Genomic DNA, 24,129 nt, shown 5'->3' on the forward strand with positions numbered 1-24,129 from the left:
CGCTTCTATTTCTTCATTTGTGTATCTTTTTGGGACGATAATTCAGTCGAAAACGAAATACTAATGCGCTTGGTGTAAATTATGAATAAGTGCTTTATGTTGGCGTATCGGATACTATCGACCAAATCTTTGTGTGCAATAAGATCTCTAGGTGAACACTTGCTGGTACCATCTTGAGTTAAGACCACTTGCAAATATAAAGTACAATAAAATGGCAGAACTTACATTCGAGGCAATAAAATGAAATTATGCTGGCAGTCGTAGTTATTTTATTTGTAACAGTTATAATAAACAAGACTTGGACTATAGAATTTTCTAGAAAAATTTCATTTTTACGAGTCGAAGAAAATTCAGGAGTGACACAGAATAATTGCGCAATGTCGTTACTTAAGGAACTTTCCTGTGAAATCGAGCAAATTGCCTGGAAGGCATTTGTGGCAAGCAGACTGCGACCAGACGCTGGTCGATGATGCCTCCTCACGCTTCGATTAGTAACCTTCATCGGACATCAGTAGGTGTAAAATTTCCATCCTTGTTACGAAAGGATATGTGAGTACACAGTACATCTCAACTATATCAAACATAAAATCTATCAGCGACATAATATTGTTCAGACTTCTAAACAACTTGCTAGAAGTTATCTGAATCTTGGCTGAAATAACGACCTAAAACGGACGCTACACGATTTTAAATCATCTAGGACAGATCCAGTACCTACTTCGAGATCTAAAGTACTGACCGGGAGAATTTGTTAATTTTTCGGTTTTCGACAAAAGTGTTTTAATCAAAATTTAAAATCATTTTTGTAGGCACGTCACGATCACGTGATTACGGCAGCAACTCAAAATTTCTGAAGAGTTTGCCTTTTAAGGAAGCCTCTAATTTAAAAATACGAAAGAGGAAGCACATGAAAAATAAATTGGGGCACAAGTTAAAGAAAACTGTGGGGGCATCGGTGTTATTTAACATTTTGTAAATCGAGAAGAGAAAGTTGAACAAGTGCGAATAAAAAAATTCAAAATTCGTTGAAGTTAAAATTAATAAAATCAATTAAGGAATGCACTAAAGTGCATTCTGGAACGTTATCGACGCTCGGTCGTCATATTGATAAAAGGAAAGTTCATTTGAACCAATTAATTCCGTGAAGACAAGTAATGCGCGAATTTACGTTCGATCGAACTGGACTTGAACATGATCACACTCACGTAGCCTTCTCATAAATTCGAACGAGTTCTGACGTAGATATTAAAAAAACTATCAAAATTTGTCATAATCTTTGAATCTAAATTATAGAGTACGTGACATACTAAAAGTCGACACATTTGTCAAAATTTACTCAAAATTTTATGGATCTGCCCGATTGCAAAGTAATATTGATGAACTCAAAGGTCAATCAGGTTTCCTTATCCAAATCTTTAAGTAGATTAACAACATAAACCCATCAAAAACACGCCTTTAGTGACCTTGCCAAAATAACAGGAGATGTACAACGTTGTTACTCGCAACCGGTAAAATGCTCATTAGAATATTTTAAAAATCTGTTTTCAGAACAGATTTAATCAATCAAAATCGTCTGCATAATTTGAATCTCTAAAAACACTCTACTTAATGGTCGGTGTGGGCCATTCGGTTTCCATTTCAGAAGAAAGTGAAAAATAGGACAATTTAGTAGTTAACAAAATTTCGTAATTTAAATAGGTATGCGTAATAGATATATTTAATGTCAAAAACTGAAACATTGATGAAATTATTTGTGTTAAATTTTGAAAGTTTCCTCTCACAAATAAAGAGAGATAGAACGAGGGAGGGAGGGGGGGGTTTGTCGAATTACCACCCTGTATACGCATTTAATTGGTGCACACTTTGACAGTGTTTTCAATTTTGAATCACTTTGAATAACAACGCTTGGATAAATATGGCACCATTATATTATTATTTTTGTTACTTAATGCGGCAAAGCCAACGTTGATTAATTTTATCTCCGCCTTCGAACAATCCCAACCATCATCGGCTCGTTTCCCCTACAAAAGATTTAATAAGAACCTTTCCTATCACGCATAAATTTCGTTCAAATTAGTAACATGTGCCGTAATTAACAAGCATTTCCGGCAGTAAATTTATTTACTATTATAACGAGGAAAAATCGAGCCATTTAAATATTGTAACATCATTTTTCGTGCTAATTTTCAAATTGGATGTGACAGTATTTCTAGCACTATCTACTGGCCAGTAGCGAAAGTACGCCTCAAGTGACAAGTAAACTTCGAACCGAATCAGATGATAGTCCAAGAAAAATGGCTAATATTTGCAAGATCGTGCGGGGCACGTTGAACAGAAAAAATACGGGTTTTAACAAGTTATTTCATAATGTTAGCGCTAAATCAAAGAGAACGAATTACCCGGCCTCTGTTATATGTGTTGTTGGTGGAACCGTCGCCTTATACACAGCCTACAAGTGCCGACAATCACAAAGTGTGTATGCCTCGCAGATAAAAGTAAGTTATCCTCAGCGCAAATAAAGTTATTTAATTCGCAAGCCTTGTTAATGTCCAATTCCCCACGTGAATCCATTTACGTATCAAATATCTCCAACGTGTTCCCGCCATTTTTGAAATCGGGAGACGTATTTTTTGTTTTTTTTTTTTTTAAATTAAGTCAGCACGAGTGAAAATTTTGCCGGCAATTTCGTTGCAACGTGATACCGGAAAAATGACGAATTTTGGATGCACACTACTGTGCTGTACTGTGTTTTATCATCCAGTCGCATTATCATCCCGGAATTATAAATGTTAATAAGCTCGACGATATTCAAATAATTATCGGCCCATACTGTCTCACTCTTTTATTTGGACAAGGAAGAAGTTTTTACCTCTTGAAATTAGTTTGGTGGCAATAAATTACCCACTGCGGTGATAAATGGTTTGGTAGTTGTCACTATAATCCTCACTTATTTAAATGGTCTCTGTTAATATCCCTTTCGGAAGGTAAATGAAATAAGATAATGTTTTTCCATATTGATCAACGTCCTCACCTGTTCAACTTGAATTTATTGCATCTCAACCTTTATCTTTTTCCAAAACTTTCCGATGAAGATTTGTGAGCCTTTCGAGGTAGTAATTGTGTAAAAGTCCTTCTCTTTTCTTTATCGTATTGATCAGAAATAAGAGTACAATTGCGAGCAACACGTATGGTGTAGCAGATTCCTTGTCTAAATTGAACCAATTAGTCAACTGTAATGGTCTCTCGAGAAAAATTGTTCAGCTGTTACAGTTTCGGCGTGCGAATTACGAAAAATAGGGCGCAAAGGGCCATGTGTGCGGAACAGCTGTGCAAGTACTCGCCCTTCACCCTAGAACATTCCAATTGTCATTCGAATATGATAAACTTTACACCTTGTGATGGAACTTTAGACTAAGCTTCTTATCTTGGCCGGCATCTGAGGCACATTCTTCGGTGGCTGCCACATACAACAATTCCTCGATGGTTAAATTGACCATAAAAACGCACATCATAAACTTATAAAATATGTAAATTATATTGTTCTGTGATGAAGTTATTTATAAGAGGATGTCGTGTTAAGGGGGCCGTCTCTTTGATAAAAATCAAGCGTTTTGTCCAACATTAATTAATCGTCTTTGGAGCTGTTTTATTTTGGTTCTAACACACAAAGCGGTGTCTCTCGGTCTTTAATGTATTCCACTCATTTTGCTTTGGGTAAACTGATATCGTGGACCGAATAAATGTCCGCCCTTAATCAATCACAGAAGTGCCTCGCGAACGCTTAATCGAAGCGCGCTGATGATAATGTCATAGTAAAGTAGGACCACGATGTCATTGCTGATAGCGAGTTAATAAATAACCATATATTATTGGCCACTTGTGTGGTCAAGTTCGTAGCTGGGGTAGTTGACTGTTCTTTTACCATCGCCCTCTGGCTCGTTAGAGCTCATAAACTAGCGCCCGATTAGATGAATCTGACCGTTCACCCACATCGTCGCGCTCTTACCATTTTACTCCATCTAATCAGGTTCCTATCCTTCATTTTCTCCTGATTAGCGTACTTTACGAGCCTCGTTTGTACCATCCGCCACCTATTTTACATAATTCCATTCGTATCACAATTCTTTCGCCTCCTATTAAAATGCTTCATGGCCTCAGGAGGAAGAAACGAAGGTGGTCAAACTCACCTCCAGAGAGAAGCGCTTCATAAGATTCGCATCGGTAGAATACGACGGACAACTCTACATGACCCCCCAAGACTTTTTGGAATCGGTCGTAGAAGCAGAACCGAGGCGTGAGTCTCCCCTTTCTGATCACAATTCACCCTAAACTTGGCCCTTACAGCTCGCCTCAAAAGAAAAGTGTTGACGTCCAAAGAAATAGACAAGATGAAAGATTCGACGCCACCTCTCAGTCAAGGCTCGGCAAGACTTTTCCGCAGCTTGCGGGACAAAGGTACAAACCCATCGCCCAGAAATGCCCAGCGAAAATTTGACACTAACTTTTTTAGGTATAATTTCTTACACTGAATACCTCTTCCTTCTATCAATTCTGACAAGTATGCGTAAATCGAAATTTATGACAAATTTGATTAACTACTCTGTTTTAGAGCCCCAGTCCGGCTTCCGCATAGCTTTCAATATGTTTGACACAGATGGTAATGAAAGAGTTGATAAAAACGAATTTCTTGTGGTAAGTCAACGTTAATCGCAATTTTCTTTTCAAGCCGTTTTGTATTTGAGAAATATGATTCAATTATTGTGACAGATTCGTAAACTATTGGCAGGCAAAAAAAGAGAAGATACGATACCTGTAAGTCACAAGTTGCTTAAAAGCTTCAAAGCTTTGTATAACGTAAATAACTGTGAATATTTTACTACTCGGCGAAGAAAAATACGGATCTCTGTGAAAAACAAGAGTCATGTCGTAGCTTAATCCATCTCTCTATGTGTAACTCCAAAAACTAACGAATTCCTATAATTGTATAGCAATTTTCCAGTGTGGCCTTTAAACGACTTTTGTTTTTCTTAGGACCGTGATGACGTCATTCGCTCGTGTGTGATCTAATAGCTACAACGCTTTTTAACTTGAGAAGTAAAATTAACATTTGTTGACCACGTTCTGTACGTCTCTTGTGTATATACTCGTCTGAGTGCATAGTTTTCTTCAAATTTGGCATAATTCACTAAACTTGTGTTGTTTGTTTTCCTGACCATTTTTATTACAAGATGGAGAAAATATTCAGCCATGCTTGGAAAGGCAAAAGAGGAATAACTAGTGAAGAGAACGAAAAGATAATTCTCCCAATACAGGAGCATTACGTTGACGACGAACAAGGTCTCCAAAGAAAACACGTCGTCGACACAACTCTGATCATACATTTCTTTGGACCCAAAGGAAATCACGATTTAAATTTCGAAAACTTCAAACAATTCATGCTCCACCTGCAAACCGAAGTGTTGGAACTCGAGTTCAACGAGTTTTCCAAAGGGCTACCGACGATTTCTGAAGTGGATTTTGCCAAAATTATGCTCAGATACACATACTTGGACACTGACGAGTACGACATGTATTTGGATCGGTTGCTCGACAGGATCAAAGAAACCAAAGGGATTACTTTCGAAGAGTTCAACGTTTTCTGTCAGTTTCTCAACAATCTGGAGGATTTCACGATCGCGATGCGAATGTACACCCTGGCTGATCATCCCATTTCCAAAGGTCCGCTGATTTTATTTTTCAAACAACAAATAATGAGCGAAATCGTTTTAGATGAGTTTCACAGAGCTGTGAAAATATGCACCGGAACTAGTCTCAGTCCTCATCTAGTCCACACGGTTTTTTCGATATTTGACGTCGACGGAGACGGACTGCTGAGTTATCGCGAATTTATTGCTATCATGAAGGATCGCCTTCACAGAGGATTTAAAGTAAGCTCGATTGAGTGTCAAGTGGTAATACCGACGATTTCAATTTGTTGTTGCAGTCCTACGCAAAGAACGAAGGATGGGAAGCGTTTAAAACGTGCATCAAACAAGAAATGAAAAATCCGACATAATTGTTTGGGGAAGTTACCCGATTTGTACATGAAGTGAACAATGTTTTCCAAACGCGTTGCATTATGGGAGAGTTAAAGTTGCAGTTTTAAACCAAAACAAGCTTTTTAAATTCGCAATTTATCCTACATCTAGTCAAATTTAGTCCTTTCTAAAACATATGACTAACACATTCAAATCCTAACGATTAGTCTCGTCGGTACTTACAGTGCCATAATTAGTTACGTACGTATAAAGTAAGTACAAAAACGCAAAACTTGCGTTCCATTTTTTTATGATGTGACATGTATCCCATTTGTTACCACATTTTGTATTATTTTATTGGACTGTTATAGCATCTAGTCATTATTATGACCAGTATTTCTTTGACTTGATAAAAATGTATTACATATGATTGTTTTTGTATGGTTATCCAAACAGTTATTAAATATAAAGCTATTCTGTGAAATTTATTTTTATACTGAGGCACGTGTATATCAAAGAATAAAATTGAACAGAGTATACTGTCCATAATGTATAAAAATTAGGTATATCGTATTATCAATATTTTGAAGATTCGAGTGATGGTGGAAAATCTAAGTGAATATCCAACACATCTAAGGCTAGAATGTCAACGTCTCCTCCAATTATATCACTTAATGATGGTTTCGTTCTTCCAAGGTCACCGTGAACAAATTCTTTCACATAGGTGCCAGCTTGTGTGACCACGTCCAGTTCAAACAAATTGTTTTTCCCTTTAAAATTATTTTTTGTAAATGATTCATCACAAAAAATACACTCACCTGTGACTGGTCGCGCTTTTATTTTGTAGATTTCCCTTTTTCTAACATCTGATGACCTCCTGTGGTAAACTCGAATAGGCGTTTTTTGTTCTAACATTATATTTGAAATATTATTGATTTTATCAATGTAGATTTGTAGGTTTTCTGGTTGCTTTACAACACACAAGGCTCTATATGTCTTTTGTTTGAACTGTTCTCCTTCTTTAATGTTATTTACATATTTCCTATCAATAAACTGTAAATCTCTCACTTTAACCAAATTTGTTTGTCTTATTGCTTCTTCAATTGAACGAAATTTCTCAAAAGATACTTTAGTAATTTTTGGATCACATATTTTTATGAAAAATGGACGTCCTCGTCCAAGCGTTCTTACATCAAAGTCTTCTCGACCACTTGATGAAAATACTAAACTACCACAGCTACAAAATGAAATAAATTTTTTTAAAATATCAATTTTTTTGTGTTCAATATGTACTTAAATATATTGTCTAGTGCTTGAAATATAATTTCTTGTACAGAACTCTTGATAACAGTATCTTCAAGTATCCAAGGAGTTTGAAATAAATTTCTTGAATATTTACAATATCTCCCTGCTATGAAAAGGTGTTCATGTTTATAAGACACTTGGTCTAAAACTAAGGGTTTTGCTGGCGTCTGGGGTGGTATAGGAACATGCTTTTGGAAAACTGCTGCATCAATTGTTTTCAAAGATTCTCCAATAGTGTTTCTACTTAGAATATCATTGTGTCCATTGGATTTTTTAAGTTTGTCTTCTATATGATAAATCACTGAAGATTCCTAGATTAATTTATTAACTTTATACCAACATTAACACATCAATCACCCACCTCCTTCTCCAATTCATAACTTGTAGTAAACTGAACTTGTAAGCTAGCATTCCTGTCAAATTTTTTCTTCAGTTTCTGTGCTAATTTATTTTGAATGGATAAAGACCAGGCTCTATTTAAAGGAACAATGTGATGATCTAAAATATTGCAAAACATTTCAACTATTTTACATTAAATAAACTACCAAACCTTCTAGAAAAGCAGGGAATTTCTCTTTCAAAAAAATTTCCATGCTGTGTTCTCGTATTAATACAGATACAGGGAAACTTATGTAGTTCACAAATGAATCACAATCATATTCTAGCACTTTATCTAATTCAGGACTCAGTATCATACTTTCAATTGTTGCATCTTGCAGCAGGTCCAAACAAATAACACATGGATTTAATTTGGACTTTTTAAAAGCTTGTTGTTCATCATGTCCATTATGGTTGTTTAAATCTTTACAATATAACTAAAAAATCAATCTGTTTGGTACATTTTCTACACTTCATGCTATATTTTACTTCTTTAATGTTCTCTTCAGGTTCGTCATAATTTGTTTGTGTATCACCTACATATCTTAAAGCACATCGTTTGCAACATCCTGCGTTTATCAAAGTATCAAATATTTTTATTCTATCCTCGCAGTCTTCGTCGGCCATAGTCTGGCGCGATATATTACATTGATAAATATCAACAATTTTGGCTACACTTAACAGTTGCGACCACAAAACACTCAACATGTGTCTTGTCGAGAGACGATTCACTAAAGTGAGGTTACGTTACGGACATTGCGTTTGACGTCATGACGTCATGGTGTTCTATTAGCTTATCGTAGAAAGAGTTTTTTCAAAATTATTTTAAATGATCATCTAACGGTTCTCTAATCCATTTACTGACGTCTAAAAATTTAAATATATTTACAACATATTATTTTAAAGATAATAAGGAATAATGAACGGAATCAAGTGAATTTTATTTAAATATCGTTAAGTACAGTACGTAATCAAGTCGAAAAAATCAATTATAACTGATTGTATTTCATTACAAAGGTAAATTTTTCTCTAAACTACGTTAATTAGTTGCACTAGAAGGTCTCGATGTTATTTAATAGATTAAAAATGTTGAGAACGAGATTTCTGTCATTATCCCCCAGTCAAAGCCCATCAAGTTTTGACATTTGCCATGTTTCATTTATGTGAGCTAGGTAAACGTCAAATCGTAGAAAAATAAATAAATTGTTAAATATTTAATTAAAATGAACCGAAGTGAGGGACTAGTGCAAAGACGAAACATAATACGTGATGCAGGTGACGGTGTTAACAAAGAATCACCGAATAACGAGAAAAAACAAGATCACGATGAAGAAATAGACGAAGGCGATTCCAAAGAAACGAGACTAACGTTAATGGAAGAAGTATTACTATTAGGACTAAAAGATAAAGAAGTATTCCGTCGGGACTTGTAATTGATTTGAGATAAATGACCGATTTTTAAGGGTTACACATCTTTTTGGAACGATTGCATTTCCAGCGGTCTACGAGGGTGCATTCTTATCGAGTTAGGATTACGAGGACGGGTGGAGCTGGAGCGTGCCGGAATGCGCCGAAAGGCACTCCTCACCAGAAAACTTATCCTCAAAAGTGACACACCCGCAGGAGATGTTCTCCTAGATGAAGCTTTAAAACACCTCAAGGAAACCGACCCACCTGAAACAGTTCAAAGTTGGATCGAATATTTAAGTGGTAGGCTTTCACTTAACATCAAAATGCAGCAAAATCATTTATTTCACCCATCAATTAAAGAGTTGGTTATTCAACAGTTTCATCATACAATATTATATAACATATTTGCATTATTTAGAATTAATGGCTTGAGTTTTTTTTTACCCTTTCTAGTCACAGGCAACACATTTACAATCTAAAAAATAAATGTTTTGGTTCATTGTTGTCTTGAAAAATAATTTGTAACTTTTAACGAATTTATGATAAATTAAAGAGTTTTTAACATTAAGGAGAGACATGGAATCCCCTGAAGTTACGATACCAGTTGAAAAATGTAAGAGAACGTTTGGCAAAAAACCTGGTAGAAAAAGGTGTTCTCACCACAGAGAAACAAAATTTTCTGCTTTTTGATATGACCACCCATCCATTAACCGACAATGTTACCAAAAGTCGACTAATAAAGAAGGTGAAACACTTTGTTTTTGTTATTGTTGTGGTACTAACGTTATCTTGTAGATCCAGGATGCTGTACTTACCAAGTGGGTGAATGACCCCCAACGCATGGATAAGCGCATGTTAGCACTAATATTTCTTGCTCACGCAAGTGATGTCTTAGAAAACGCCTTTGCTCCCTTAAATGATGATGACTACGAATTAGCAATAAAAAGAGTCAGAGAACTTCTTGATCTAGACTTTGAACAAGAATCAATTAAACCAAACACTTCTGAAGTTTTGTGGGCCGTTTTCGCTGCTTTTACAAAATGAAAATAAACTGTTTTTGCTACTAAATTTTAATTATAAATAAATTGCGTTATAATTCAAAGTTATCAGTTTTGTAATTAATGTGATGTTAGTTTGTATATTGAAATTTTGTATATCGACTACAGTAAAATGGATTTTGTTTCGTGAAATTAGATTTTAGATTTTGGATTCGAAAGTTCACACAATGAAACAGGGTGTTCAGCGCTTATTCCTTTAGACATTACGACGTTTAGATAACCTCTGAACATCAACAAATAAAGGACCCCACTTTTATTTGTATATAACTTGAAAATAAATGTATTGTTCATGTATGTCAGATAATACATCATTATCACTATTATTTTATAATTACATTAATTAATATTATTATTAATAAAAGTTAGATATAATTTGTATTAAATATTCCCATTTTGTTTATAAAATAAAATTATATCAATATTTATAGACACGCATTTCCTTTCCGTTTTTACACCCTCGTCACATCTCTACTAATGAATGGAAACAATAAGTGGCTCGCAGAAATCTGACACAGTGATCGTAAAAAATGTTTCCTTCTTTTTATACATCAGTATTATTCTATCAAGCTAAAGAGGAAATGGAACCGGACGAGTCGATAATTCCTCTTATTCCTACACAAATGGCATTTTGCGTTTTTCACTGCACATGATCCGTCGACCGAGTGATGGTTGCGTCTGCCGACAAAATATCTTGTGCATTCGTAAATCAGCGCAGCATTAATTCTTCAATTTCCGTAACCTACAACTGATCTTAAATTCAGCCGGGCTGACTTCAAAATAAGACGTCTGTTGGAAAATGTCACATGAATAATAAAGACAATCTATAATGGAAGAAAGGTCTGTTATTTTCCATTAGATTTTTCGCCATCGCTCGACTTAAACAGCGCGCTTGCAATTTGGTTTTTTATTGGTTGTCAGTCAATTTATGCAGTCGTTGACCAATAGAGAGAGACATTTTTATGCACCTCCTTTAAAGGTGTTTCTCCTATCGAAAAAAAAAGACCTATCGACTTTTGATCAGCGACCAACCAGTAATTAGTGGCCAACAGCTTTCATCCTCAATTTCAGCAATATTACACGTTCTGTCACGTTCGTCTGAAATATCAATAGCAAAAGACAATCGATAATCGAATATCTGTACTTGTTAATTAGGCGAACACACCGAACGGAAGCGGCTATTAAAATCTGTTCTCAGGTCGAATTCTCAGAAACGACAACGGCAAATTAACTTAAGAATGCTGGGACCAGTGATCGGTCTTAGGGCACTTCCTCTCATCAAAAATACAAATAGCATCATAAAATTATTTACTCTATTAAGCTACACAGGAAGCTGTATTTATCTCAGGTCACTCCGACTTAATAAATTATGAAACATCTATTTTACTGGAATTACTGGTCAGCATTTCCGCTCTTTTTTTATACCATCGGTGTAACTGTAGATCTGCTCCGGTTCAGGTTCAGAATAATTAAGGGAGATGAGATGAAGACAATAATGCAATTAATTCGGATGTAAAACACCCAGATATGAAAGAACCACTGTCCCCGCTAATTGAAACAATCGGATCACTCCAGAAATTACTGTTTTACCAACTACAAGAACCTAATTAGAGTGATTTACTGTTATATCTTCGATCTGTGTACCTATTAATGAGAATTCTAGTTTCGTTTTCCCGGTATCGCTTATTTAATTTATTGGTCGTCAATACTATTAAACACTCATTCGCATTCACGGAAAAAGATTAAAATTAAAAATAAACGAGATTAGGTACACAGCTGAGGCCAATACCTTCACTTGATCACCTCTTTGTTCATTGAAAACAGTGTTAAGGTTTGTTTTTTATGCAGTATTTGTTGTTAACATTTTAATTTCAAACGAATTCTCTCCAATTTATAATCAAATTATCCACAACTATCGCTCCAAACATAAAAAATTGCATCTACTTATCGAATAGTAGTCCACCTACATAACTGCGTCTAATTATGATAATTTTTGTTCTAAATCCATTCCTCTCAAAAGTGGGTACACTTAAGATTGTCAATTTGTAGCGTCAACTACATATTTCACACCATAAAATGTACCAGTAAAAAATATGTAAAAAAACTCACATAATTAGCCAGGACGACACGATTTTGATTTTTAAAAGCGGCCGCGATATTTTTCCCACTTGTCACTGATAAAGTGACAACTGGATTTTACAAATAGGCAATTTAAAGATTTTTCGTTCAAATATCTTCGACATCAGTAATTCACAGTGTTACAAGGATTATAACTCGATTTCTTATTGCAAACAGATGGTTTGAATGGCGGCGGCAGGGCCCTAATAAACAATCTTGCACAGACAGAAACCGCCGTTTTAATAAGCCCTTATTTTGTCGATGCTAAAATTAGGCCGTTTGTTTTAAAAGTGAAGAATTTGAAAAATCTGATCAGTCCCACTCTCCTCGGTCGAAGACGCTGAAACAAAGTACCCACAGATCTGGACATCGAATGTTTTTTATGGTCATTTAACGCAGTTGTTGGGACAACAAAAGAATCAGGATTAACGGGAGAAAGGACCAGAATGACTTTGTCAAAACCTGTAAATAAGTTCCGGTGATTAAGGACTCTACTTCTATTTGTGGAGGTAAGCACATGTTAACAACTCACTACCAGTGATGTGCTAACTAAAATCATATTTTTTTACTTAAGTATATTATTGATCGGATCAAGATTTCTCTAATGGAAACCATTAATAATTCATGAATTAACCGATGAATCTTTAATTAAGAAAGTTGTTTATTTATTTACTGCTTACTACTCATCTATTTCTCAAAATTTCCAAGCAGACTCCTGGAATTGGAGAATTTTGTAATTGTTCTTGTTGGCCCTAAATCGAGTGTAATCGTATTTTGATTTTAACATCCCAGGTTTATTAAAATTAAAAAGTTAAAAAAAATTGGAGGCAATGACCTGGCTTATTTCCTGCAAATATCTTATTTCAGGACGGTCGAAACTGCTGTGTGGCTGTTGTCCCTTTTATTAGACCATTTTACATCCATCAGCATTTTTGAAGAACTAAACACTACATCGTGTCAAACATGATACATACATCAATATCTAGGTAGTTTTGTAATTTTTTATTTGCCGTTGTAGGTACAGCAGACAGTGATGTAATCAGAAACATTGAAAGTTTATCCTATACTATTGTTGTAAGGAATGTTTACTTTTAACTTGCTGTTTAAAATACCACAAAAAAAATTAATTAGAAAATAGGTAAATAGCTACGGGATATACCTACCTAAAATTGTAAACAAAGAAAACGATTGTAAATTTGAAGGATTTTGTCCAGAGAACGTGTACAATAAAATTAAGTTCGTGTAAAGTGTGACACATTGTGTGTCTATTAGTGAACAATAATTGATTTGGTATAAAACGTTAACTCTGGTGAGGAACGACTTTACAGAAGTTTTAGTACAAAATGAATTGCTGTAATTAGTGGGAAAATAAAGCAAAACAAAATACCTAGTAATATTAGAAAAAAGTGTGTGATAACAAAAAATAAGTAGGTATATTTGAGAGAAATGTTTAAAATAGCACGATAAGATATACAAGGCAAGGCGAAACACAGTTAACAACAGGTTTAGTCGAAAATATAAAATCTGTGCGAAGAATGACCTCAGGAGTTTTACTGTACAACGGCTTATTATAATTATCAAAAAAATAAAATATGTAAAATAAAGCTTTAAAAAAGAGCGTAATAAAAACGTGTCTGACACGACAAAATTAACATTGAATAAGTAAATGTTGAATGTTGTAAGTGGGTGTGCGTCCATTTTATTTTAATGTCGATTGTACCGAATTCGCATTTGTTTTGTGTTCGTTGGATGACCGGAAACGGCTGTAAGCTAGTGTAGAACCCATGATAGTACTCGAGGAGGCCTCGGTTATGGTCTGACTCAATTTCAAGCTTACCTGAGGCTGGGAACGGCCGTTCAGAAATCATTTTACAGATCAGTAAATTAGACAGTACCCGTTTTCCCACCTCTTCACTTGCCAAGATAGCTAACACCGCCGATTCGTAAACCGAACAGCATGTAAGCAATTTACCGTGTCAATTTCCATGGGTCGGTTGTTCTGTTCTGTAGTTAGAAGCAGGTCTGTAACGTGTGGTGTGGTGTTGTTACCTGTACCTGTACCTTGATTTAAAACTGAACTTCAAAGTTGAATGGCCTAGGATGTACATCGCTATTTAACTGTATATTGCTAGTGCAGTGTAGTGATCTTGTACACAATTTTAATAATACATAATGGTAACTCACTAATTTTTTCAACTTTTGTGAATATTCACGGTCACTTCTCAGGTAAGACCATATTACTTACTTAGTATTCTCACATGCACGACTTCTCACCTTTTCAAATACTATTTTTGCGAACGTTTTTGCCACACAAAATCGACATTCTTAAGGACCCCATTCATCAGTCTCATTGTTTCGATAAATTCACCACTTCTTTTGTGTCGCCAATAACATTTATTCTCATTTTATGACAATCATATTCCAATAAGAATCATCTAACCGAAACCGCGCAATGAAACGTCATTAATTTTATTGTATTTATCTTTCATTATAATTCTCAGCTCGATGAACTGTATTATTTATTGTTTCGTAGTTTGTCATTTCCACTATCTTCTTTGTTAATTTCGAATAATCTTCTGGAGAACTGACTCCGCCCTTCAGAAAACATTTTCTACAACTGCACTTTAAAATTTTCATTCGTCTGACAAAAAATGCTCTCAGTGAAAACGAAAAATAATTGGTGCATGGTTGAGTGGATTAATTAGTTTCGTTCCCGGAGTATGCACAGGATGCAAACTGGTGGTTTACGAGAACCAGTGCGCCCCACAGCTTCGAGTTTAATTCTGGGTGTATAAATGTTTTTCATTTTTTAACTGCTAAGATGCAAAGTTATTCGGGTTTAAAGATAATGGATCTGGTAATACCGCACCGCAAAATAATATCACGATGGCCACAGCTGCTATTACGAAACCACTTCCGCGGTTTTCTATCTTTTCATAATTTTTTAAATAATTTTTCAAAAGTTTCGTTCGATTGTCGAAATAAACGGCGCATTTCTCGCGAACATGTTTTGCGAGAATGTGCGAATGAATCGTCGATAGTCCGAAACTGTTAGTTCGAGTTCGTGTTTTGCTTAATTTCGAAATTATAAGAGGAATACAGTTATTAATGCGTTTGTCAGGTTGAAAAAAATAGCTTCGGCGCGGAATAAAATTTAATTATGCAAGCTGACTGCCTCCTAATTGGGTTTCATGAAGTCAATTAAACCAAAAACACAGGAAAAGTCTGCAATAAAATTCTAACAAATAATTTAGGCGTATCGATTGGAGCGTGTGGGTTAAGTGGAGATCCTGAAATGTCTGAGTTCTGCGTATGTACCACAAAAAATGGTCAATGACGGTATTTAAGTTGTTCTTTATAACGTGTTATTAGGTTCATGAAGATTAATTACAATATAGTAAAACCGAGAGAGTTTTGAGAATAGTGGACTAAAATTATTTTGTAGCTCGAGGCAAAAAATAATTAATGCATAGCAATTTCGTGACTATATGGCCGCCTATTTCAGCCTGCATCCTGAGAAGCTCCAGAGAAGAATGTGGAGCGATGGCGGCGAACCATCATTTTTTATCTCCGATAATCTAATATTGCCGAGGCCGAAACATTCTTTCTCCACAAAATTAAGTGCATAATCGATGTAAAATAATGTAAATTGTTATTCCCGCAAAATGTCGCCGTCGACAACCACCCGTGTCACGTCAAATCCTAACATAAAATTCATCAAAAATAAATAAAATAAAATAAAGAGGCATATTGTAATCAGCACACGTGACCAACAGTGATCATTTTTAATGCTATATGCATACGAAATTTATTCAGATATGAGCTTCAGGTGTACCGAGTGTGGCCATTTTGTGGTAATGGATAATAGGAATAGGTTATTTTTGTAGATGACGGTTTTATTTTTATTGTCCAGTTAATAAGTTGCATACTTTGTTAAGATTATGGTGTCCACCCTCGTGAGTGAGTGACCTCTGCGTCACCTACTCACAGACTAAAAGTGTAAAAGCTATTGTTACGAAAACCGAGTGGTAAATGCTGTGGTTATAATGGCCCAATATATCAGACTAAGCCGTTTTCCGATTTCTCAAAACTGTACAAACTAACGACTCGAAGATCCGAAGAAAGAACAGTTTCACCGAGTCCGGCTGATTTGACAAAAACATAAAACATATCTATTTTCCAGGTTTTTAACTTAGTATGGACTGTATTTGTTCGAAGCCGAGAATAATCCACTGCAAAATAATCCTTTTAGACGAACAAGAGCTGATCCACGAAATAGAAGTGAGTATTTAAAATTTATTAATTAGTCGAGATAGCGGTCCGATTAGTGGGACATCAATTTTATCAAATTCCTTTAAAATTCTACAAATAATCGAGTCATGTGCGTGTCTATAATTAAAATCCAGTTGTTGGCTTGTACAAAAATTAGTTTTAACATGTCAGCATAAATCATTTCGCCTTAATACCTGCTCTACTGCTCTATTACCTATACCATTTTTGTATAAATGATTATTCATATTACATCATACGTTCGCCTGGATCGTGAGTCAGTGACACCTTTTTTGTGAAGTTTTGTTCTTCGTAATGGCGGTACTTAATCTTCGGTTTCTTACTGGCGATCACCGATGGAACAATGAGTAGTATTGCGTGATAAAATGTTTGGCGCGGCTCAACAATTAATGCCTACCAGATTTGAGAAAATTCAAACTCAAACTAGCAATTTGCCGTCTAGACAACGTAATTGTTGTTTCTGCCTTCGATCGCGCTTTGCCGTTGAAAAATGTATTCAAAACTGTACATTCGTCTTCGTTTCTTGTTTCTTGATTATATACGTCGTACACCGTTTCAGTACCGATTCTTAAAATTATAAATTCAAGGTTTCGCAATATTCTAGATATAATAATACCTTGTAAACTGATAGCCTTAGAGAAATCATTCTTAATTACGATCGCGTTTTGTTCTTTTTTTACACTTTCTTATTTGCAGGATACCGGCACCGGACAATCTTTACTTGATGTCGTATTTCGCAATTTGAATCTACTCGAAACGGCTTATTTCGGTCTGCGTTATTTAGACCAAACCGGTCAAACTGTAAGTTTGTCAAAAGAAAAAAATTCTTTGAAACAATATATTTTTTAGCACTGGCTAGATCCTGCCAAATCGCTCAGTAAACAAATCAAGGGACCGGATCCTTTCACTTTTTACTTTGGAGTTAAATTTTACGCGGCCGATCCTTGCAAACTGCTAGAAGAAATCACGAGGTAAGTTTAATTGCTAATTGTAAAATGAAGTCGACTCAATTTACGACTTGTTGTGAGCGCATTACAGTTTCATCAGGTAAATATGCCACGAAACTAGGCTATTCACGTGAAAAACAATACACACAATAAGTACCAACATAATTGCAATTGTGTTTCATAAACTAATCAGTACTAATCACCTTTCGTGCGTATACAGCGGGGGGTGGTTGCGACTAAGCTGAGCTTACAACAATTTAAAAGCGGTCTAACAAGTAGTTTGGCTCCCACTTCTTGCGCAAGCAAGACACTCTGAAGAGAGGCGCGTTATTTAATCGTCGTTTGTCCTCAGGTATCAGTTTTTCTTGCAAGTAAAGCAAGATATTTTGCAAGAACGGTTGTTGGTACCGTTCGAACTCGCGGCTGAATTGGGCGCGTACATCGTGCAATGTGAGTAGAAATGACCGTTTGATTAAAAAAATATAGGGGAGAAAATTTCAGCTGAATTGGGGGATTATGACCCTCGCCGACATAGCAAAGGTTACGTTTCTGAATTTCGGTTCCTCCCTAATCAAAGCGTAGACCTAGAAACGAGGATTGCAGAGCTTCATAAAAGTTTAGTGTGGGTAGATTGTCAATAAGATAAGAAATAAGTAATAATCTCCATTGAATTGTAGAGGTCAGTTACCATCTGTAGCAGAACTAAACTACCTCGAAAAAGTAAAATGGCTAGAAATGTACGGAGTTGATCTACATCCGGTCTTGGTAATATGTAAATAATGGCAACCAGATTTTTGCATACTGATCGGTGAAATTAACAGGGGGAGGACAGCGTGGAGTATTTCCTGGGATTAACTCCGAGTGGAATAATCGTATTGAGGAACAAAACAACAGTAGGCAATTATTACTGGCCCAGGATCACAAAAATCTATTTCAAAGGCCGATATTTCATGTTGCGAGTCATCGATAAAAACGTTAGTAAATTGTTTTCGTAATTTATCTGGATCGGTCCCCCATTTATGTAAACTACAACATTTTTGCACGTAGAACGATGAGAGCACATACGGATTTGAAACTCCGTCCAAATCTGGCTGCAAGCATTTGTGGAAATGCTGCGTCGAACATCACGCCTTCTTTAGACTGGTTCAGGTGGCACCAACGACACCTGATATTTTTGCATTAGGTTCAAGGTTCAGATATAGGTAAACCGACAACATATCGCTTTCGTAAAAGTCTCGAAATATTTTTTTCGTAGCGGCAGGACGGAAAAACAAGCTGTGAGAGACGCTCAGATGAAAGTCAGGACTCCACCGTCGTTTTCCAGAACACCGTCGAGACGATACCAAAGAAGAATTGTAGAAGGGATGGCTGAACGTAATGTCGAAACTTTTCTAGTCGATTTTGTGTGAAACGTTTCTTGCAGAGCTACCGACAGATGAGAGTTACGGCCGACCTCAGTACCAGCCGCAACCCCAAGAGATGAAATTTATTTCGGTACCTCAGCCCGCCCAGAAGTAAGATTTGCATCATGCGTAGATTTTGTCTGTAGTTTTGTGCAGTTTTGGAGGTTCTCATCCGACGTCTTTCGTCGCGTCGAATGAAGAAACCAAACGAGCTGACTCTCCAAGAAGTATAAAGAGTGCACCTTGGTCCCAACCCCACTCCAAAGGACTCTACAATAACTCCATACCGGTCAGTCCTAGATCGGTGCGTTCAGCCGGTCCGAGATACAGATCGTCATCTCTCGACAGCCAAAGTTCCAATGACTCTCGCTCTTGTAAAAAGTAAACCGTTTTGGCAAAAAATTAAAGACGTTCTAATTGTTTCCGCTTCTAGACGAAAACATCGGAGTAAATTGACGTCAGATAATGAGAGCGAGTTGTCGAAAAGTTCTAATAGATCTCACAGGAAACACAGGAGACGCAGATCCAAAGGCAACAAGAAAGATTCGGAATCGGAACAAGAGTCGCAAGACAGAAAGTACTCCAACAAAATGAAGTAAGTAGGTTTTTGGGAACAGTTTCGCTCGTAATTGACGGTTTGTAGGCATTTAGATCACCAGTACGAGCTTGTGAACTCTGATTATCAATGGCAGGAAGTCCAAAGAAAATTGTATAATGAAGGCAATTCGAACAGCATCCAACAAGCCAATGTAATTAGTAGTCGACGGTCGTGTCATCAAATGTATAACGACGCCAAGAACGATTGTGAGATAGTTTATAATAGTAAAACGCGAAAACATCGCAAACACAGATCCCGGTCTCGCTCCCCCGCCGAACCAAAATCGTGGCTCTCCGAAGAATTGAAGAAGCACTTAGAATTTGATCTTATCGACACTACGGGTATGTCTGATTCCCAACTGAAAGAAATTCCCTATACTGTAGTCCAAACCAATAAGCCCAAGCATGTTAAGCTCAAACACGGACAATGGAATAAGAGGTAACAAGATGGGGTATTAGGTTCGTGTAATCAAAATATTTTCGTAGTATTCACGACGACAAGAATTGTAACACTCCACCCCCGCCGTATTCTCCTCACATCACAGAAACGCAAAGAATGCGCAACGTCTGTCTAGGTCATTACAGTCTGAACGATGAATTGTCAATACAATCGCCCTATAATGGAAACGAGAGCGTTGCTGATACCCTTTTGCCCAGGTTTAGTTCTTGTTTTTTCTCAATACTCGTCTCTACGTACACGTTGTTTCAGAATATTCAATTCTTTAGAAGTTTCGGATTTTCCAAATAATTTTAACCACCATTCGAAAGCTAAAGATGTTCCGGTGGTCTACAACAACCCTCTCGTCGATCGAAGACAAGACAATTCTAACGATCATTTAGGGATAAGTCACGAACACACAGATTCCGGTCTGGGAACTGAACAAGACTGTATTTACAATAGCGAAAAGTATGACTTTTTGTACGTGCGTTGCTGATTTTCTATCGATTGTTGTTTGCAGAACCAACGAAAGAAGAGAATATCCGGTCGATAATAGTAGAATAGGTTTTAATAACGTCGAAGATTATTTATTGGTGAGTAGTCGATTTTTTGTTCAAGTGTTGACGTCACAAATGCAAAAATTAGTATTAACAATTATCAATAATTTAAAGAGACATGTTACAAGGTTTCAGGTCCAGAGAGATTATCAAATGTTAGTGAACACAATGCGTTACCACAATCCAACTTGGAAGCGAACAACACCACCGAAGGGGCTACAAGTACCGCAGCGGTAGATTTATCAGAGATGAGCACCGAACTTTAATTTATAACATTTAGAAAACACTTTCTAGCAATCCAAATATCTACATGTATAATTTTTAATATAAAATACAAAAATAAAATATATCAAAAATCACGCCGATGCTATTTTCTCCAAACACCCAAATTGTTCAGTATGTGTAAACTGAACATGAACGACAAATTACTGAATAAACATTTCAACTTGAAAGTTACTATCGAATTACGACGGGACTCCCGATTCCACTAACAGAATATAGTGATAAATTATGATATAGTGCCTCCACCGAATGTTCAAATTATCAAAGCGGTTACCTCCGATAAGGTAGTGGCAATAGCCATTAATTCCCAACTGAGTCTATATTTGAAACATTGCGCTTTTAAAATACTGATTAATTAAAGAATTGTACAAATATTTGTACCGTGAAAGAAAAAACCACGCAAGAAATTTACCAGAAATCCGGATAATGATAATTTTCCTTTCAATTCACGCGATTTTCATCCACATGACAGAAGATCAAAGACTTACGTGCAGGCGCAGAGCACGAACAATTTTATCCGATTATCTTCGTATATTTACGGAAACTTAACGCTAATGTGTTTGGTACGTTATGTAGAATATGGATCTTCGGTGTGGTTGACACCAACACTGTGCTTGAATTCATTAAATATGACCAATGCTGTACCAAGCATTCCGTATTTAAAAGTTTATGTAATATGTTACGTTTAAGTTTAAGTGTATGTTTGGTTGTATATTAATTTATTAGAAAAAATATGGTCGCCCAAATTTTCTTGGTTTTGTTTTAAACACAAAGAAACAAACAACAGTATTGTTTTCTGATTACCAAATTTGTAGCTGTTAGTTTTGAAAATGTCTGTGAAAAGAGGTGCTTCCAACAAAAAGATAAAATATTAAGATGTATGTAATTGTAATTTGTCAGAAACATGCAATAAATATGAACACAATTTCATATTTAACCAAACAGGTGTTTCTGTTATTTGAAATATTCACATAATAAATAATTTGTTGTTAAAATATTATAATTTTTAACAGTTCTTGGTGTCACTGATACTTTTTAAAATTTATAACACGGTTTTATTAATATCTCATGCAAATGAACTTTAGTCGTTAAATAAATAAATATTAACAAATTGTCTTTGGGGAACGACTAGATTAAAAATGGAGAAACAGTTTTATATTTTCTAATGTTCGTAGATATGTTAAGTTCTTGTCTGTGTCGAAAGTTATATTTTATAAAAATTAATTATTACTTATAACTTATACTAGGAGGCAAAAACAGAAAATTGAGGATTAAATATTTATGTACAAAAAAAAAATACTGATGATAAACATCTAATCGATATACATTACTGTCTTTGCAATCGTTATGATTTCGGGTAAAACAGGTAAACATGCAAAGATAATTAAGCGGTAATTATTCTTCATAAGTGAGACAATTATTAGTGGGCATGATCATTAATAAATTCATTAAAGGAACCGTGTACAATCAAAATTGTTCCACACAGTAAATGTAGTGTTTCGTAAATAAATTTTTTAAATTATAAATTATTTATCTAGAGAAAAACTAAGGAAAAATAAAAAAGCCTTGTGTTGGATAGTAATGTTATTATTATTAGATAGTGATATGTTTTTAAGAATATTAATATAAATTTTTAATAACTTGGGAGGAATAAAAAGCGACTTGTTACTGAAAATTGACCTCACTCTTTTATGTCAGTCTAAAGCAAGAATGTCGTAAGATTGGATATTGGAATTTTTGTATAACATTGATATCGAAAAAATGTAAGCGAAATATCGATTGCACGGAATATGAACGTACCTACTCTAATCACACGTAATAGGTAGTAAAGATTAATAGTGATACGTTTTGTAAAAAAATTGAGCGCTCTTTAATCTTGTTATTTTTATTGCTCATATTTGTTTAATCAACAATACTTACATGCATATTATATTGATTAAAAAGCAATAAATTATACTTGCAAAGTTTATTGGAATAAAAAAGGCTTGTAATACGGTCAATTGAAATATTTAGTAACTCGTAAATTTGCAAGAGTGCTCCGTTAACAAATAGTGGTTGCAATAAAAATTAATTGTAACAAAGATAAATATAACAGCATATAATGTGATTCAATTATTGGACATTTTACAAATGAAGGTTCATTATGCCTATAATTTATTATGGTAATAATTGAGTAATAACTTGTCGTTAGTCATCGATTTTTGCCTATCGAAAATTACTTTAGATAATTTTTTAAATATATAATTCTGAAATCATTTAAGATAAAAATATTTATTTACAATCGTATCTATTAATTTTTTTTTTTAATTGACAAAGAGGTCTGTTATCTGATATTTAAGTGAGTAAGTAGTGTAGGAAATGTTTCTTTTGGACCATAGGAAATTGGGCACTTCAAAAACTCGTTATAATGTCGTCAATATTCGAAATGTACACAATTTTCTGAGTTTGTAAAATTTTAAATCTCAAAATTGTACAACAAAATGAAATTCTTAAATTTGCTTAAAATATGTTTAAAATTACTAAAATCTGTTCACATCACACATCTTTTCCAAATTTACATCAGTGGAAATTAGGAGATAAAAAAACTTTCTAATGAATACTGCAAATCGCCCAAAATTAATTAATTGAATTTGTTGAAAAGTGTTTAGAGTTAACTGAAAAAACCTCCTAAAATGACACGGAATTGCTGGAATAGGAAGAATTGGAAAATTCAAAACCATGCTAAAATCTTTTAAACTTTATTAGAGTATGCATTTTGTTAAAATATGTTATGTGATTTCTGGAAAAACACCAAATGGAAGCTTAAAAATAAACGTAAAAGGCATTAATTTGCAAAAAACATGATCATATAAAAATAGTAAAATTCATGTGAAACTGATTTCGATCTACCTTAGTAGTAGAGATACATTAGTTAAGATATGTATTATAGAATATGAGTCAGAGATTGTATATACATACTACGAGTAAGATTTAGATAACACACGAATGCAGACCATATACAATTTTATATTCTATAAAATTGAGATATTAAAAAAAAACTGAAAAATTTTGCTGCAAAATTAGTTTGTCAATCAAGGTTTTTTAAATATCACGAATGCAAAGTGATTAAAATTTCATAACAAAAATATTATATGCGAAATACATTTTTAAATTGTGTTTATTTATTTAATTTGATGACAAAAACTTTAAATCTCCCCAATCAATTGTGTTTTGTTAGTTGACCATTCTGGTTATAATTCCTACAAGATGAAGAAACAACTACTCTATTTGAAAGCGGTCAAATGATGAACTTTTGTTGGTCTGGTTTATCTTTGCGTGAAATTCCACTCTT

General features: G+C 35.0%; 4 protein-coding genes across 9 annotated transcripts in view; 3 read left to right on the forward strand and 1 right to left on the reverse strand.

Moving 5' to 3' along the window:
* Window positions 1-6,501, forward strand: part of MICU3 (Mitochondrial calcium uptake 3) — a 52,749-nt gene extending 46,248 nt beyond the window's left edge. Inside the window, exons 1-9 of one of the 3 annotated variants that reach the window (XM_069060155.1) lie at window positions 2,260-2,495; window positions 4,159-4,294; window positions 4,345-4,455; window positions 4,511-4,558; window positions 4,610-4,692; window positions 4,768-4,812; window positions 5,229-5,718; window positions 5,770-5,927; window positions 5,984-6,501. In XM_069060155.1, coding sequence (XP_068916256.1) covers window positions 2,295-2,495; window positions 4,159-4,294; window positions 4,345-4,455; window positions 4,511-4,558; window positions 4,610-4,692; window positions 4,768-4,812; window positions 5,229-5,718; window positions 5,770-5,927; window positions 5,984-6,055 — 1,344 coding nt within the window. In that variant the 5' untranslated portion in view covers window positions 2,260-2,294 and the 3' untranslated portion in view covers window positions 6,056-6,501. Of the gene's footprint in view, window positions 1-2,259; window positions 2,496-4,158; window positions 4,295-4,344; window positions 4,456-4,510; window positions 4,559-4,609; window positions 4,693-4,767; window positions 4,813-5,228; window positions 5,719-5,769; window positions 5,928-5,983 lie in introns of those variants that run through there. The other 2 variants (XM_069060153.1, XM_069060154.1) reach the window with 2 other exon arrangements.
* On the reverse strand, window positions 6,474-8,471 carry Pus10 (Pseudouridine synthase 10). Its single transcript, XM_069060152.1, has 6 exons — window positions 8,190-8,471; window positions 7,873-8,137; window positions 7,684-7,820; window positions 7,311-7,633; window positions 6,836-7,254; window positions 6,474-6,787 (listed from the first exon to the last, which is right to left on the reverse strand). The coding sequence occupies exons 1-6, from the start codon at window positions 8,406-8,408 to the stop codon at window positions 6,594-6,596; spliced, it is 1,557 nt and encodes a 518-aa protein (XP_068916253.1). The 5' UTR covers window positions 8,409-8,471; the 3' UTR covers window positions 6,474-6,593.
* A 352-nt stretch (window positions 8,472-8,823) lies between these two features.
* Window positions 8,824-10,595, forward strand: sau (Golgi phosphoprotein 3 homolog sauron). The gene is made up of 4 exons (XM_069060161.1): window positions 8,824-9,112; window positions 9,164-9,410; window positions 9,680-9,855; window positions 9,906-10,595. Exons 1-4 carry the CDS (start codon window positions 8,924-8,926, stop codon window positions 10,152-10,154), a joined length of 861 nt encoding a protein of 286 aa, XP_068916262.1. The 5' UTR covers window positions 8,824-8,923; the 3' UTR covers window positions 10,155-10,595.
* Window positions 10,596-14,009: 3,414 nt separating this feature from the next.
* LOC138139708 (band 4.1-like protein 4) lies at window positions 14,010-20,875 on the forward strand. Of its 4 annotated transcripts, none has more exons than XM_069060143.1 (18): window positions 14,010-14,242; window positions 16,467-16,564; window positions 17,270-17,374; window positions 17,423-17,544; window positions 17,873-17,970; window positions 18,022-18,142; window positions 18,198-18,285; window positions 18,342-18,494; window positions 18,568-18,722; window positions 18,776-18,894; window positions 18,944-19,034; window positions 19,080-19,304; window positions 19,357-19,518; window positions 19,567-19,959; window positions 20,007-20,177; window positions 20,230-20,427; window positions 20,480-20,552; window positions 20,645-20,875. In XM_069060143.1, the coding sequence occupies exons 2-18, from the start codon at window positions 16,481-16,483 to the stop codon at window positions 20,780-20,782; spliced, it is 2,496 nt and encodes an 831-aa protein (XP_068916244.1). In that variant the 5' UTR covers window positions 14,010-14,242; window positions 16,467-16,480; the 3' UTR covers window positions 20,783-20,875. The 4 variants fall into 4 exon arrangements, with proteins under 4 accessions (XP_068916244.1, XP_068916245.1, XP_068916243.1 ...); XM_069060144.1 differs by lacking the exon at window positions 14,010-14,242 and adding an exon at window positions 14,249-14,509 and having other exon boundaries at window positions 20,631-20,875; XM_069060142.1 differs by lacking the exon at window positions 14,010-14,242 and adding an exon at window positions 14,249-14,509.
* Window positions 20,876-24,129: the final 3,254 nt, after the last annotated feature.

This window comes from Tenebrio molitor, chromosome X (genome assembly GCF_963966145.1).
Source record: "Tenebrio molitor chromosome X, icTenMoli1.1, whole genome shotgun sequence".
Taxonomy (NCBI): Eukaryota; Metazoa; Arthropoda; class Insecta; order Coleoptera; family Tenebrionidae; genus Tenebrio; species Tenebrio molitor.